This window comes from Schistocerca serialis, chromosome 4 (genome assembly GCF_023864345.2).
Source record: "Schistocerca serialis cubense isolate TAMUIC-IGC-003099 chromosome 4, iqSchSeri2.2, whole genome shotgun sequence".
Classification (NCBI taxonomy): Eukaryota; Metazoa; Arthropoda; class Insecta; order Orthoptera; family Acrididae; genus Schistocerca; species Schistocerca serialis.
Window position 1 is genome coordinate 360,244,212 of NC_064641.1, and position 16,989 is coordinate 360,261,200.

Here is a 16,989-nt window from a genome sequence, read left to right on the forward strand (position 1 = left end):
TAAGAAAAAATACTATGCTTACTTTCATTCAATAACGGCAAATGGGATTATTTTTTGGGGTAGCTCATCAAGCCAAGATAAAGTTTTCCGTGTTCAAAACGCGTAATAAGCATTATTTATTGTGTGAACTCAGGAACTTCCTGCAGAAGCCTGTTCACCACCATCGGAAATGGCGAAGACACAACCATTACAGGGTAAGGTGACGGAGAGTGGTTTTTATAAATGCCATAAAGTGGTGCTGATTAACCCATAAAGACCAAATTGTCACAAAAGCATACTACCGAACTCTACTGACAAGATTAAAGGAGACTGTGAAGACGAAGCATAATGCACAGCTTTCCAGGGGTTTGGTTTTACTCGATGACAATTCCCCAGCTCGTTCTGCACAGGACACAGTCACGCATGCTGTCTGATTATGCCCCTTCCTCTGTGTTCTCCTGAAATGGCATAGTAACTTCTTCCTCTTTCTTCGATTAAAGAAACGTTTGTGTGGCACGACTTTGCAGAAATACGACGAGCTGACCTTAGACGTGGAACGTTTCCTGAACAGCCAAAACCCAGACAAAATACTTTAAATGTGTTCGCAGTTGCAAAACTGGACAACCATCAGTTGTATGATGGAATGACGACAATGAAAATTTGTGCCGGACCAGGTCTCGAAATGGGATTCCCCGCGCGACCGCTGCGGTCGCAGGTTCGAGTCCTGCCTCGGGCATGGATGTGTGTAATGTTCTTAGGTTAGTTAGGTTTAAGTAGTTCTAAGTTCTAGGGGACTGATGACCTGAGATGTTAAGTCCCATAGTGCTCAGAGCCATTTGAACCATTTTTTGGGATTTCCCACTTATCGCGAGCTGTCGCCTTACCATTAGGCTATCCGAGCACAACTCACAGCCAGATCCGGAATTCCGTATGTCGTCAACCATGTACGTTGGTTCTGTCTGTGAGTTGTGATCGGATAGCCTAATGGTAAGGTGACAGCTCGCGATAAGCGGGAAGTCCAGGTTCGACTCCCAGTCCGGCTCAAATTTTCATTGCCGACATTCCATTACACAGTTAATGATTGTCCACATTTGAAACTGTGAATACACTGCATGTATTTCATAACGGCTGTAGTCGCCGCAGTGACTTAGTTCTGACATGCATGCATGTCTGAAGGAACATTGCATCATACTTCTGAACAACACAGGCTCTGCTGTATCATATCTGTACAACCAAGGTCTCCGCCAAGAATTTTATTGGTCGCAACTTAATTTTTTCGAGGTTATAACAGAAACTTTATTATTACTTCTCATAAATACAACATGAAGTTAAGACATAAGAAAACATTATTTGGCTGGCACCAATTACGAGAATATAGGAATGAAGACGACAAGACGTTTTAGTTTGACGGACAAGTACAGGTACAGTTGCGTCGGCCTCATGGGCCTGGTCCCTTAGGCAGCGGCAGTGCAGACAGCATGCGCCCGGCTTGCGTCAGCCAGTTGACGTCCGCAGTCTCCGCCTGCGTCACAGTCGCTCTGGCCGCCTCCGTTACAGCTGGTGCTGTATAAACGACGACCCTGCGTTCTTCTTCCTGCTTACTGTCCTGTGAGCATCAAAAAGACACGTTTCATCGGGAAAGATATAACATGGAGAATTCTATGTCACACCAGTCATATCTACACCGAAGCCCCAAAGAAACTGGTATAGGCATGCGTATCCAAATACAGAGATATGTAAACAGGCAGAAGACGGCGCTGCGGTCGACGACGCCTGTATGAGACAAGTGTCTGGCGCAGTTGTTAGATCGGTTACTGCTGATACAGTGGCAGGTTATCAAGATTTAACTGAGTTTGAACGTGGTGTCATAGTCGGCGCACGAGCGATGGGAAACAGCACTTCCGAGTCAGCGGTGAAGTGGGGATTTTCCTGTACGATCATTTCACGAGTGTGCCGCGAATATCAGGAATCCCGTAAAATGTCGAATCTCCGACATCGTTGCGGCCGGAAAAAGATCTTGCACGAACGGGAGCAACGACGACTGATGGGAATCGTTCAACGTGACAAAGAGCAACCCTTCCCCAAATTGCTGCAGTTTTCAATGCTGGGCTATCAGCGTGCGAACCATTTAACGAAACAACATCGATATGGGTTTTCGGAGCCGGAGGCCCACTCGTGTACCCTTGGTGACCGCACGACACTAAGCGTCGCCTGAGCCCATCAACACTGACATTGGACTGTTGGTGACCGGAAACATGTTGCCTGGTCGGATGAGTCTCGGTTCAAATTTTATCGAGCGGATGGACGTGAACGAGTATGGAGAAAAACTCGTCAATCCATGGATCCTGCATGTCAGCAGGAGACTGTTAAAGCTGGCGGAGGTTCTGTAATGGTGTGGGGTGTGTTCAGTTGGAGTGACATGGGACCCTTCATACGTCTACATAAGACTCTGACACGTACATAAGCATCATGTCTGATCACCTGCATCTATTCATGTCCATTGGGCATTCCAACAGACGTGGGCAATTCCAGCAGGACAATGCGGCACCCCACACATCCAGAATTGCTACAAAGTGGCTCCAGGAACACTCTTCCGAGTTTCAACACTTCCGCTAGCCACAAAACTCCCCAGACATGAACAGTATTGAGTATATGTGGGATGCCTTGCTAAGTACTTGCCAAGTGCTGTTCAGAAGAGATCTCCACCCTCTGATACTCTTACGGATTTATGGACAGCCCTGCAGGATTCATGGTGTCAGTTCTCTCCAACACTACTTCTGACATTAATCGAGTCTATGCCACGTCGTGTTACGGCACTTCTGCTTGCTCTAGGGGGCCCTACACGATATTACACAGGTGTACCAGTTTCTTTGGCTCTTCAGTGTATTTTCAGGTTTCTAATTATAATACTGGCTATTCTGTAACTTGTCGTAGTTTATACGTGGAAACTCGCACTGAATTCTAATATATCCTAAGATTTTTAAAGTAATTGGTAGCTTTTCTTTTTGGGGAAGAATTACTCATTTAATTATTTTATCTTTTCAAGATTAAATGCAGTTCTTAATAAAATAAAATTTAATTTAGCATCCCCATGATCGAAGTCACCTGTGTATGATTGTATTGTATGAAACTGGGGACATAGAAACGACTGAGAGGCGTCGTCCCCGCCTTAGCCCACAGTGGTTCACAACTCCACAACAGGCTACAGCAGTCCACTCACCCTACCCCCGCCCCACACCGAACACAGAACCCTGGGTTATTGTGCAGTTGCCCCCCCCCCCCTCCCCCAGTGGAGCCCTCCCGCCCCTCCCTCCCTGGAACGTGTCACACCAGATGAGTGTAACCCCAATGTTTGCGTGGTAGAGTAATTATGGTGTACGCCTAAGTGGAGAAAGTGTTTGCGCAGCAATCGCCGACATAGTGTAACTGAGGCGGAATAAGGGGAACTAGCCTGCATTCGCCGAGGCAGATGGAAAACAGCCTTAAAAACCATCCACAGACCGCCTCAAAAACCATCTGCCAGGCGGATTTGTGCCGGGGACCGACAGGTCTTCCCGCCTGGAAAGCAGTGTACGTATGATAGTACGGTTGTCTCCACACTGATGGTTATCCGTCTCCAACAACTGAAGGAGGTTGTTCGTCTAAAGTTCCCAAAAGTCAGACTTTACACCAATGTCATCGTCGTTATTGTTTCCGCTTTAGCGGTCTTAGATCCGAAGACTGGTTTGATGTAGTTCTTCACGCTCCTCTATCCTGTGTAAGCATCTTCATCTCTACATGACTACTGCAACTTACACCCATTTGAACCTGCTTCGTGTTGGGAAATATTGATCTCCTTCTGCAAATTTTTACCGACCTCCCACATCCTCCCCGCCGACGCACCAGCCCACACTTCCCACCACTATAAAACTGACGATTCCTTGAGAACTCACGGTGTGACCCATCAAACGATTCCTTATTTCAGTCAAAATGTGCCATACATTTCATTCTCTCCAATTCTATTTAGTACCTCTTCATAATGACTACACAGGTCAGTGTTCACAGTTACTGCTTATTAGTAATAAAAAGTATTCGCGAGCATTGACTGATAAACTCTGTAGCGGAATTTAGTGTGCTCACTGAGCTCTATGCTAACTGCATGACAAAATGAACATCGTCACAAGTAATCCTACCTACATACCCATTTTCATACCCATCTTTCAGCATTCTTCTGCAGTACCACATCTCCATTCTTTTCTTTTCTCGAATTGTGCATCATAATTCAGTAAAATGTTACGCTACAGACAAATATCTCTAATAAATAATCCCCATCACTTAAATTTATATTCGACGCTCGTAGCTTCGTCTTTTTCAGAAAAGGTTTTCGTACTACAGCCAATCTATATTTTATGTCCTCTCTAAATCGGCTATCATCGGTAATTTTTCTCCTAAATGGCAAAATTCTTCTTCTACTGTTAATGTCTGATTACCTAATTAATTACGTCAGCGTCACACGGTTTAATTCGACTATTTCACCGCCCCTCTTTTACCTTTGTTGATAATTATTTTATAACCTCTTTTCAAGACATTTTGTATTCCTTTAAACCGAATTCCAAACTCCTTTGCCATTTCTGACTGAATTAGAATGACATGGCATATCTCAGTTTTTATTTCTTCTCCCTGTACTTTACTCCAGCTTCCCAGTCTTCCGTGGTTTACGTCATTGCTTCCTCTATGTACAGATTGTTGCACACCACATGGGATAGGCTACGGCTCCATCTCACTCTCTTTTCAACTTCTGCATCGCTTCCAAGTTCCTCGACTAGTCAAAAGTACTAAATTAAATTTCCAAACGTTCCCTCTGAATGCTACGGAGCAATGACCGTTGATGGGGATATTTTTTCCCCCTTTATTGATATTTTCATACCTGTACATCAGGTAGGCTGGCAGCAGCATACTACGCTGCTGTTCAGCCTTCGAGCCGACAATGAGAAAACAGAAAGAAGATACAGTATAAACATAGTGACAGGCAAAAAACAGTAGACACAGAAATACAAAAACACCGAGTCGTTCACACTCGACGATAAATACACTGAAACACGCTGACACAGCGCACAAACACTGATGATTTCGATGGCACAAGTGAACGTTGGAGCGTGACAGCAGACACTAAAACACAAACACGACGGCACACACACGAGAAACTGATGGCGTGATCTCCGGTGCACGAATGTCCACGTAGCGGGTACGAGTCCGTGGACCTGCCAAGAGGGGAGGGGGAGGGAGAGGTGGAGAGGGGAGAGCAAAGATGCCAATGGCAGAGGAGAGCGGAGGAGGAAATGGAGGCATGGGTGTAGGGGAAGCCCGGGGGAGGAGTGGGGAGAAAGGGAGGAGGGATGGAAGAGGGAGAGAAGGGAGAAAAAAATGGCTCTGAGCACTATGCGACTTAGCTCCTCAGGTCATCAGTCGCTTAGAACTTGGAACTAATTAAACCTAACTAATCTAAGGACATCACACACATCCATGCCCGAGGCAGGATTCGAACCTGCGACCGTAGCGGTCGCTCGGTTCCAGATTGAAGCACCTAGAACCACACAGCCACTCCGGCGGGCGAGAAGGGAGAGAGGGTGCCCAAAGGAACAAACGCAGGAAGAGGGAGGGAGGATCAAAGTTGGTAGGAGGGGTAGATGGAGGGGAGGAGGGCATCATCAGGGAGGGGGAGCTGGCGGAAGCCACCTTGGAAGAGGGTATGGAGAGTGGAGAGATGGAGAGCAGGTGGGACATGGAAGTACAGATGCAGCAGCAGATGGGAGGGGGGGGGGGAGAGGATGGGAGAGACCAGCGGGTGAGGAGGATCGAGTTTGCAGGAGGTGTAGAGGATCCGGATCCATTCAAGGAAAAGGAGAAGGTGGGGGATGCGAATAAGGTCATACAGGATCCGCATGGGGGAGGGGAGACGGATGCGATAGGCGAGGTGAAGAGCATGACGTTCTAGGAGCTGAAGGGATTTGTAAAAGGTAGGGGGAGCGGAGATCCAGGCAGGGTGGGCATAGCAAAGGAGAGGGCGAATGAGGGATTTATAGGTATGGAGGATGGTGGAGGGGTCCAGACCCCAAGTATGGCCGGAAAGGAGCTTGAGGAGACAGAGCAGGGAGCGTGCCTTGGCTTGGATCGTCCGGAGGTGGGAGGTCCAGGAGAGGTGATGGTCAAGGGTAACACCAAGGTACTTGAGGGTGGGGGTGAGGGCGATAGGACAGCCATAGATGGTGATGTAGAAATCAAGGAGGCAGAAGGAAGGGGTGGTTTTGCCTACGATGATCGCCTGGGTTTTGGAGGGATTGACCTTAACCAACCACTGGTTGCACCAAGCGGTGAACCGGTCAAGGTGGGATTGGAGAAGGTGTTGGGAGCGCTGCAGAGTGGGGGCAAGGGCAAGGAAGGCGGTGTCATCGGCGTACTGGAGAAGGTGGATGGGGGGTGGAGGCAGCGACATGTGCGCCGTATACAAGAGGTACTGAAGAGGGGAGAGGACGGAACCCTGGGGCGCACCAGCGGAGGGGAAAACGGTGTAGGAATCCGTGTTGTGGATGGTGACGTAGGAAGGACGTTGGGAAAGAAAGGAGCCGATCAGACGGACGTAGTTGACAGGAAGGGCGAAGGTTTGGAGCTTGAAGAGGAGACCGGAATGCTACACGCGGTCATAGGCTCGTTCAAGGTCAAGGGAGAGGAAGATAGCGGAACGACGGGAATTAAGCTGTTCGGATAGGAGATGAATGAGATGAAGGAGAAGGTCATCGGAAGAGAAGGACGGCCGAAAGCCACACTGGGTAAAGGGGAGGAGGCGGTGCTGGCGGAGATGCTGGTGGGTGCGTCGGGTGAGGATGGATTCCAGGACCTTGCTCAAGACCGTGGTAAGGCTGATGGGACGGTAGGAGGAGACAGCAGATGGCGGTTTACCGGGTTTAAGGGACATCAGGATACGGGAGGTTTTCCACAGGTCGGGGTAGTAGCCTGTGGACAGGACTACATTGTAGAGCCTGGCCAGGGAGGAGAGGAAAGAGGCAGGAGCTTCGCGGAGGTGGCGATAGGTGACACGATCGTGACCAGGCGCGGTGTTGCGTTTCGCGCGGAGTGTAGCGATGAGATCCTGTGTAGTGATAGGGGCGTTGAGTTCTGTGTGTGTAATCTTGTCCAGGTACTGGAAACCAGGTGCGAGGGGAGGGGCAGAGGTGTCAGTTCGATCGCGGACATCTGGAAGAGGGAGTAATCGAACTGGGAATCGTCAGGGATGGTAAAGACATCAGAGAGGTAGGAGGCAAAATGATTGGCCTTACTAAGGTTGTCGGGGCAGGGTGATGGAGATATTGCAATATTACGTATTTGTGTTTTTCTTTATGTCCTTCCACTAACAAGCTATGCTACCGCACACTAGACTACGTTCTGTTACGTGTATTTTGCTATCTTTTATGAAAATTACGAGCTTCGTGCCTACCAAGCTATAAGGAAAGGGACGCTCATGTGGGATCTTGTGCTGGAAAAAATGGTAGCTTCTAGTGGTAGCTAGGAGGACAGTGTTTTATCAGAGACCTACAGATGGCAGCATATTAGCTCAGTGCAAATCAGCGAGAAGAATATTACAATTAATACTGAACATACAGCGAGACCATGAATAATATTTTAGTGAACACTTATCTGTGAAAAAAGAAGCTGAACAATTATAAAAAATATATAGATACTTTTATTCACTGTTACTGTAGAATGATGTAGTGTAAAAGGTTCTCTCTGTCTGTCTGGTGTAATATTATGAAGCAGACACATAATTATCGGTACTATTTGCTTCTTAAAGAATGTACAAAAGAAGTAACTGAAAAGAGGTGTTTAAATACAACATACTTCCTAAAAATGTTTGTTACGTTATCGAAGAAGGCTGTGTAGAAAACCGCTTCTGGAATTATTTTCTGTCACGCTCTTGCAGACATTATGTCAAAAAATTGAATAGAAAGGTAAAGTTAACCAGATAAAGACAGTACTATGTTATAGGAGTTTTCTTTCTTGTAGGAGTAACGTTTTTCAGCTTTATTAGCAAACAAATAAAAGAGGAATTTACATTTCCACATTACACATTGGTGGTAAAGGATCGTTTTAATTACTTTAAATCACTTCATTGACAAACGTTTCGTGTTCCTGGTCAATACCGAACACGAAAACCTAATTGAGACAAAGATTACTTTTTTTTAATCGAATGTAGCACTCTTTCCTAGAGCCGAGCCACAAACAAGAAACAAGAGACTTTGGTCCTGCGTTAGCATAAAATGTTATTAATGCTTACATTCTTTAACTAGAACTAGGTTCTTATGATGCCGCGCGGGATTAGCCGAGCGGTCAGGGGCGCTGCAGTCGTGGACTGTGTGGCTGGTCCCGGCGGAGGTTCGATTCCTCCATCGGGCATGGGTGTGTGTGTTTGTCCTTAGGATAATTTAGGTTAAGTAGTGTGTAAGCTTAGGGACTGATGACCTTAGCAGTTAAGTCCCATAAGATTTCACACACATTTTCTTGTTCTTATGATATTTTTCGGAAGACTAGCATATAATTTTAAAACATATAAATACTTGTTTTGAAAAACTATATTAATTACGGTAATATTTATACACATATCTCTCGAATAGAGAATATTATAATAACTAAATGATCATGTTATTGTTGTGGTCTTCAGTCCTGAGACTGGTCTGACGCAGCTCTCCAGGCTACTCTATCCTGTGCAAGCTCCTTCATCTCCCAGTACCTACTGCAGCCTACATCCTTCTGAGTCTGTTTAGTGTATTCATCTCTTGGTCTCCCTCTACGATTTTTACCCTCCACGCTGCCCTCAATTACTAAATTAGTGATCCCTTGATGCCTCAGAACATGTCCTACCAACCGATCCCTTCTTCTAGTCAAGTTGTATCACAAACTCCTCTTCTCCCCTATTCTATTCAATACCTCCTCATTAGTTACGTGATCTACCCATCTAATCTTCAGAATTCTTCTGTAGCACCAAATTTCAAAAGCTTCTACTTCCTTCTTATCTAAATTGTTTATCGTCCATGTTTCACTTCCATGCATGGCTACACTCCACACATATACTTCCAGAAAAGTCTTCCTGATACTTAAATCTATACTCGATGTTAACAAATTTCTCTTCTTCGGAAACGTGCTTGTTGTCATTGGTAACAACTTATTTCCTCTCTTCTTCGATCTTCTTCAGTTATTTTGCTGCCCAAGTAGCAAAACTCATCTACTACTTTAAGTGTTTCATTTTTTAATCTAATTCCATCAGCTAGACCTGACTAATTCGATTACATTCCACTAGCCTCGTTTTCCTTTTGTTAATGTTCATTCTATATATCCTCCTTTCAAGACAATGCCCATTCCGTTCAGTTGCTCTTCCAAGTTCTTTGCTATCTCTGACAGATATACAATGTCATCGCAAATTTTTCTTTTGTTTGCTTTACTGCTTCCTCAGTATTCAGATTCGATAACACTGGGAATAGGCTACAACTCTCCCTTCTCAACCACTGTTTTCCTTTCATGTCCCTTGACTCTTGTAACTGCCACCTGGTTTCTGTACAAATTGTAAATTGCCTTTCGCTCCATTTATTTTACCGCTGCTACAACTAGAATTTGAAAGAGAGTATTCCAGTGAACATTCTCAAAAGCTTTCTGTAAGCCTACAAATGTTATAAATGTAGGTTTGCGTTTGCCCATCATCTAAGAAAAGTCGTAGAGTCAGTATTGTCTCGTGTGTTCCTACATTTCCACGAAATACAAACCGATCTTTCCCGAGGTTGGCTTTTATAAGTTTTTCCAGTCTTCTGTAAAGTACACTACTGGCCATTAAAATTGCTACACAAAAAAGAAATGCAGATGATAAACGGGTATTCATTGGACAAATATATTATACTAGAACTGACATGTGATTACCATTTCACGCAATTAAGTGCATAGATCCTGAGAAATCAGTACGCAGAACAACCACCTCTGGCTGTAATAACGGCCCTGATACGCCTGGGCACTGAGTCAAACAGAGCTTGGATGGCGTGTACATGTACAGCTGCCCATGCAGCTTCAACACGATACCACAGTTCATCATGAGTAGTGACTGGCGTATTGTGACGAACCAGTTGATCGGCCACCATTGACCAGACGTTTTCAGTTGGTGAGAGATCTAGAGAATGTCATGGCCAGGGCAGCAGTCGAACATTTTCTGTATCCAGAAAGGCCCGTACAGGACCTGCAACATGCGGTCGTGTATTAGCCTGCTGAAATGTAGGGTTTGGCAGGGATCGAATGAAGGGTAGAGCCACGGGTCGTAACACATCTGAAATGTAACGTCCACTGTTCAAAGTGCCGTCAATGCGAACAAGAGGTGACCAAGACGTGTAATCAATGGCACCCCATACCATCGCGCCGGGTGATACGCCAGTATGGCGAGACGAATACACGCTTCCAATGTGCGTTCACCGCGATGTCGCCAAACACGGATGCGACCATCATGATGCTGTAAACAGAACCTGGATTCATCCGAAAAAATGACGTTTTGCTATTCGTGTACCCAGGTTCGTCGTTGAGTACACCATCGCAGGCGCTCCCGGCTGTGATGCAGCGTCTAGGGTAACCGCAGCCATGGTCTCCGAGCTGATAGTCCATGCTGCTGCAAACGTCGTCGAACTGTTTGTGCAGTTGGGTGTTGTCTTGCAAACGTCCCCACTTGTTGACTCAGGGATCGAGACATGGCTGCACGATCCGTTACAGCAATGCGGATAAGATGCCTATCTTCTCGACTGCTATTGATACGAGGCCGTTAGGATACAGCATGGCGTTCCGTAATGCCCTCCTGAACCCACCTATTCCATATTCTGCTACCAGTCATTGGATTTCGACCAACACGAGCAGCTATCTCGCGCTACGATAAACCGCAATCGCGATAGGCAGCAATCCGACCTTTAACAAAGTCGGAAACGTGATGGTACGCATTTCTCCTTCTTACACGAGGCATCACAACAACGTTTCACCAGGCAACGCCGGTCAACTGCTGTTTGTGTATGAGAACTCGGTTGGAAACGTTCCTCATGTCAGCACGTTGTAGATGTCGCCACGGGCGCCAACCTTGTGTGAATGCTCTGAAAAGCTAATCATTTGCATATCACAGCATCTTCTTCCTGTCGGTTTAATTTTGCGTCTGTAGCACGTCACCTTCGTGGGGTAGCAATTTTAATTGCCAGTATTGTATTTGTGTTATTCATTAGCAATCGTCACTTATTAATCTGATAATTCGCTAATTTTCACATCTGTCAGCACTTGATTTCCTTGAAATTGGAGTTATGACATCCTTCTTGAAGTCTGAGGGTATTCCGCTTGTCTCGTACATCTTGCTCACCAGATGGAAGAGTTTTGTCACGGCTGGCTCTCCCAAGGCTATCAGTAATTTTAACGGAATGTTGTCTACTCCCGGGGCCTTGTTTCGACTTAGGTGTTTCAGTGCTCTGTCAAATTCTTCACGCAGTATCATATCTCCCAGCTCATATTCATCTACATGTTCTTTCATTTCCCCTAAGACATCTCCCTTGTGTAGACCCTCTAAGTACTTCTTCCACCTTTCTGCTTTCCTTTCTTTGCTTTGGACTGGCTTTCCATCTGAGCTCTTGACATCCATACAGGTGGTTCTCTTTCTCCAAAGGTCACTTAAATTTTCCTGTAGACGGCCTCAACCTTTTCCTTACTGACATGTGTTAAATTCTTACGTTTGTCATGTGCCATTCTTGCTTCGCCATTTTGCACTGCCTGTTAATCTCATTTTTTAGACGTTTGTATTTACTTTCGCCTGTTTCATTTACTGCATTTTTATATTTTCTCCTTTCATAAGTTAAATTCAATTTCTCTTGTGTTACCCAAAGATTTCTACTAGCCTTCGTCTTTTTACCTACTTCATCCTCTGCTGCCTTCACTATTTCATTTCTCAGAGATACCCATTCTTCTTCTACTGTATTCATTTCCTCCGTTCTTGTCAATCGTTACCTAATGCTCTCTCTGAATCTCTCTACAACCTCTGGTTCTTTCAGACTACCCAGGTGCCATCTCCTTCCTACTTTTTTGCAGTTTCTTCAGTTTTAATCTGTACTTCATAACCAATAAATTGCGGTCCACACCTGACCTCTGAAATGTCTCACAATTTAAAATCTAGTTCCGAAATGTCTGTCTTACCATTATACAGCGTGTCCCCATAAGGGCTTGCAAAAATTTAACGGGACATAGAGGCTGCTCCACTGAACAATTTTAGGTAGGAAACCTGGAGTCGGAAGAGTCAGCTTAAAGAGATAAAAGGAATAAAATCACATTACTGCGTACTTTTTTATTTAGTTAACTGCAAATACCATCACTGACACAATAAACGTACCATTTGTGCTCTACCTTACAAAATACGCTGAACCTGACGGCCTTCAGCATGACATCGGTGAAGAAGATTCTGAGGCATCTTGACAAATATCCCTGGTGTGTTTCAAATCACATCAAAGGCAATTCTGGCAACTACACTACTGGCCATTAGAATTGCTGCACCAAGAAGAAATTCAAATGATAAACGGGTATTCATTGGACAAATATATTATACAACAACTGACATGTGATTACATTTTCACGCAATTGGGGTGCATAGATCCTCAGAACTCAGTATCCAGAGCAACCACCGCTGGCCGTAAGAACGGCCTTGATACGCCTGGGCATTGAGTCAAACAGAGCTTGGACTGCGTGTACAGGTACAGCTGCCCATGCAGCTTCAACACAATACCACAGTTCATCAAGAGTATTGACTGGCATATTGTGACGAGCCAGTTGCTCGGCCACCATTGACCAGACGTTTCCAATTGGTGAGAGATCTGGAGAATGTACTGGCCAGGGCAGCAGTCGAACATTTTCTGTATCCAGAAAGGCCCGTACAGGACCTGCAACATGCGGTCGTGCATTATCTTGCTGAAATGTAGGGTTTGGCAGGGATCGAATGAAGGGTAGAGCCACGGGTCGCAACACATCTGAAATGTAACGTCCACTGTTCAAAGTGCCGTCAATGCGAACAAGAGGTGACCAAGACGTGTAACCAATGGCACCCCATACCATCACGCCGGGTAATACGCCAGTATGGTGATCACGAATACACGCTACCAATGTGCGTTCACCGCGATGTCGCCAAACACGGATGCGACCATCATGATGCTGTAAACAGAACTTGGATTCATCCGAAAAAATGACGTTTTTCCATTTGTGCACCCAGGTTCGTCGTTGAGTACACCATCGCAGGCTATAATCCGACCTTTATCAAAATCGGAAACGTGATGGTACGCATTTCTCCTCCTTACACGCGGCATCACAACAACGTTTCACCAGGCAACGCCGGTCAAATGCTGTTTGTGTATGAGAAATCGGTTGGAAACTTTCCTCATGTGAGCAGGTGAATGCTCTGAAAAGCTAATCATTTGCATATCACAGCATCCTCTTCCTGTCGGTTAAATTTCGCGTCTGTAGCACGGCCGCGCGGGATTAGCCGAGCGGTCTGAGGCGCTGCAGTCATAGACTGTGTGGCTGGTCCCGGCGGAGGTTCGAGTCCTCCCTCGGGCGTGGGTGTGTGTGTTTGTCCTTAGGATAATTTAGGTTAAGTAGTGTGTAAGCTTAGGGACTGTAGCAGTTAAGTCCCATAAGATTTCACACACATTTGAACATTTTTGTCTGTAGCACGTCATTTTCGTGGTGTAGTAATTGTAATGGCCAGCAGTGTAATTCCATCCCCGTATCCACTGGGGTCTCATACACAAGTGACTTTAGGTACCGCTATAGGAAGTAATCAAGGGGCAGGTGCCATCGCAGGCCATGGAATAAGACCTCCCCTCCCCCCCCCCCCCCCAATCCACAGGAAATACTGTACCAGTATTGATCCATCTAATTGTACTGTACGTCTCTGAATATAGCATTGAGTAATGAATGGGTCTGTCGTGATTCATATCACGTTCTGTCATCGGACAATGTAAATGCGATATAACAGAGCCACCTTATTGACAAGTGAAGTAAACAAAACCTGTATCATGACTTCCTGGTAATTAGGGTCGTCCTCCTTGTTTCCTTGCAAAAAATAAAGAATTTACATGTAAATAAACATCACAGTACGTATAAACTTGTACGCATGTTAGCTGTAAATAAGCTGGGAAGCAGTAATGTTGGAAAGCTGGAAAGTTGTGGTAAGTTCCTATGGGACCAAACTGCTGAGATCATCGGTACCCTAGGCTTACACACTATTTAATCTAACTTAAACTAACTTACGCTAAGGACAACATACACAACCATGCCCGAGGGAGGACCAGGAGAACCGCGTGAACCGTGGCAAGGCGCCGAGACCGCGTGGCTACACCGCGTGACGCCAGTAATGCTAGACAAAGCGGTAGACAAGTTTACTTCCGTATCTCCTTAAACTGGCTTCTCCGACCCTAGGTTCCCTATCTCAAATTGTTCAGTGGAGTATTTTCTATGTCCTGTTACATTTTTGCACGCTCTTACGAAAACGCCCTGTATAATCAGTCGGAAATCGGTGTCTCCAGGTCTCTTCCAGGTAAACAATCTTCTTTCATGATTCTGAAGCCAAGTGTTAGCTATGATTAAATTATACTCTGTGCAAAATTCTATCAGGTGGCTACCTCTTCCATTCCTTTCCATCAGTCCATATTCACCTACTAGTTTTCCTTCTCTTCCTTTTCCTACTATCGAATTCCATTCCCCCATTGATATGAGATTTTCGTCTCCCTTAACTAACTGAATAATTTTTTTAAATTCTCGTCATACATTTCTTCAATCTATTCATCATCTGCGGAGCTAGTTGGCATGCAAACTTGTACTACTGTGGTGGGTGTAGCCTTCACGTGCATCTTGGCTTCAATAATGCGTTCACTACGCTATTCATAATAGCTTATCGACGATTCTTTTCTTTTATTATTAATACTACTCCTACATTACCCTTATTTGATTTTGCATTTATAACCCAGCATTCATCTGACCAGAAGTCCTGTTCCTCCTGCCACCTAACTTCGCTAACTCCCTCTATATTTAACTTTAACCTATGCATTTCTCTTTTTAATTTTTCCAACCTACCTGCCCGATCAAGGGATCTTACATCCCACGCTCCTGATAACGACATTCTGTTGGGTAGTCCCCGTCCGGAGTTGCGAATGGGGGACTATTTTATCTCCGGAATATTTCATCCAAGAGGATGCCATCATCATGTAATCGTGCAGCAGAGCTGCATGCACTCGGGAAAAATTATGGTTGCAGTTCCCCCTTGCTTTCAGCCGTTCAAAAATGGTTCAAATGGCTCTGAGCACTATGGGACTTAACATCTGTGGTCATCAGTCCCCTAGAACTTAGAACTACTTAAACCTAACTAACCTAAGGACATCACACACATCCATGCCCGAGGCAGGATTCGAACCTGCGACCGTGGCAGTCGCGTGGTTCCGGACTGAGCGCCTAGAACCGCTAGACCACCGCGTCCGGCTTCAGCCGTTCGCAGTACCATGACAGCAAGGCCGTTTTGGTTAATGTTGCAAGGCCAGGTCAGTCAATCATCCAGACTGTTGCCCCTGCAACTACTGTGGAAGCGCCACGTGGGGCAGCCGCGCAGTTTAAGGCGTCTTTTCACGGTCCGCGCGGCTACCCCCATCGGAGGTTCGGTTCCTCCCTCGGGCATGGATGTGTATGTTTCCCATAGCGCGAGTTAGTTTAAGTTAGATTAATTAGTGTGTAAGCATCGGGACCGATGACCTAAGCAGTTTGGTCCCATAAGATCTTACCACAAAATTACAAATTTTTACTGTAAAGGCTATTGCCCCTCCTCAGGAATCACACGTTTGTTTGGCCTCTCAGTTGATACCCTTCCGTTGTGGTTGCTCCTATGTTACGGCTATCTGTATCACTGAGATACGCAAGCCTAAATGATCATATTCGTTATGATTCTGATGTTTAAAGAAGTAAAGAACTTTTCTTAGGCAATTTAGTTCTTTCGTGTTACATTTCTCATAACTTCGCATCTCATTTCGTTTCCTGGAAAATGACAAATATCGGCCTTCCGTTTGAATTCGCAATACGGACTTCGCCCTTACGCAACGGTGAGTTCCTGTAATCTATTGTTACTGGATGAAGTGGTATAGTTGGAGTCACGAACGATGGCGGATGAGTTTAAGTTTGTTCTTGTTGGGGATATGTGAACATTTTCCAGCGTGCGTAGTGGCGCACAAAATATGATGTGCAGAGTGCATTAGACTCTATGGAATATACATGTTCCGTGTTTGTTTATGGGGCAACGTAATATAATTTGGTAGTCAAATGTATTCATATGTGTTGCGCGAATAAAGCATAAGTTTATTTTGTCCCTTAAACAGTTGTTATCTGTCATTTAGCTGCGTTAATCTGCATAAACTACAACAGTTCTGCGTATCTACGTCACGGTTTCTCCGAAAACCAATGTGCGTTCAGTAGTGTTCTCAGCACTCCGTTGTGAATGTCGTAACCAATGCGAGCATTAAACCTTATCGATCGTAGCGAGCTATTTAGGGAATTTCTATTACATTTGTTGCGAGATGTCACGTCTGATGGTGGTAAGCGACAAATTCTACAAAAGTATGCGAGAGACATAATTAGCAGTATACATGCTTTCTTCAAGAGCAGAGAACGTGTATGCGCTTACGCAACCGTCGGTTGGAACCGGCAACAATACAATCCTCGTCCGTGTCTGCCGTCCGGTGTGGCCGAGGGGTTCTAGGCGCTTCAGTCTGGAACCGCGCGACCGCTACGGTCGCAGATTCGAATCCTGCCTCGGGTATGGATGTGTGTGATGTCCTTAGGTTAGTTTGGTTTAGGTAGTTTCAAGTTCTAGGGGACTGATGACCTCAGATGTTAGGTCCCATATTGCTCACAGCCATTTGAACCATTTGAACAGTCCGCGCCTCGAGCTGCGCAAAC

General features: G+C 45.5%; 1 protein-coding gene across 1 annotated transcript in view; it reads right to left on the reverse strand.

Moving 5' to 3' along the window:
• Nucleotides 1-1,417: 1,417 nt before the first annotated feature.
• The window catches only part of LOC126474460 (uncharacterized), a 159,828-nt gene continuing 144,256 nt past the window's right edge, over nucleotides 1,418-16,989 (reverse strand). The window contains exon 9 of the mRNA XM_050101933.1: nucleotides 1,418-1,585. Coding sequence (XP_049957890.1) covers nucleotides 1,418-1,585 — 168 coding nt within the window. The remainder of the gene's footprint in view (nucleotides 1,586-16,989) is intronic.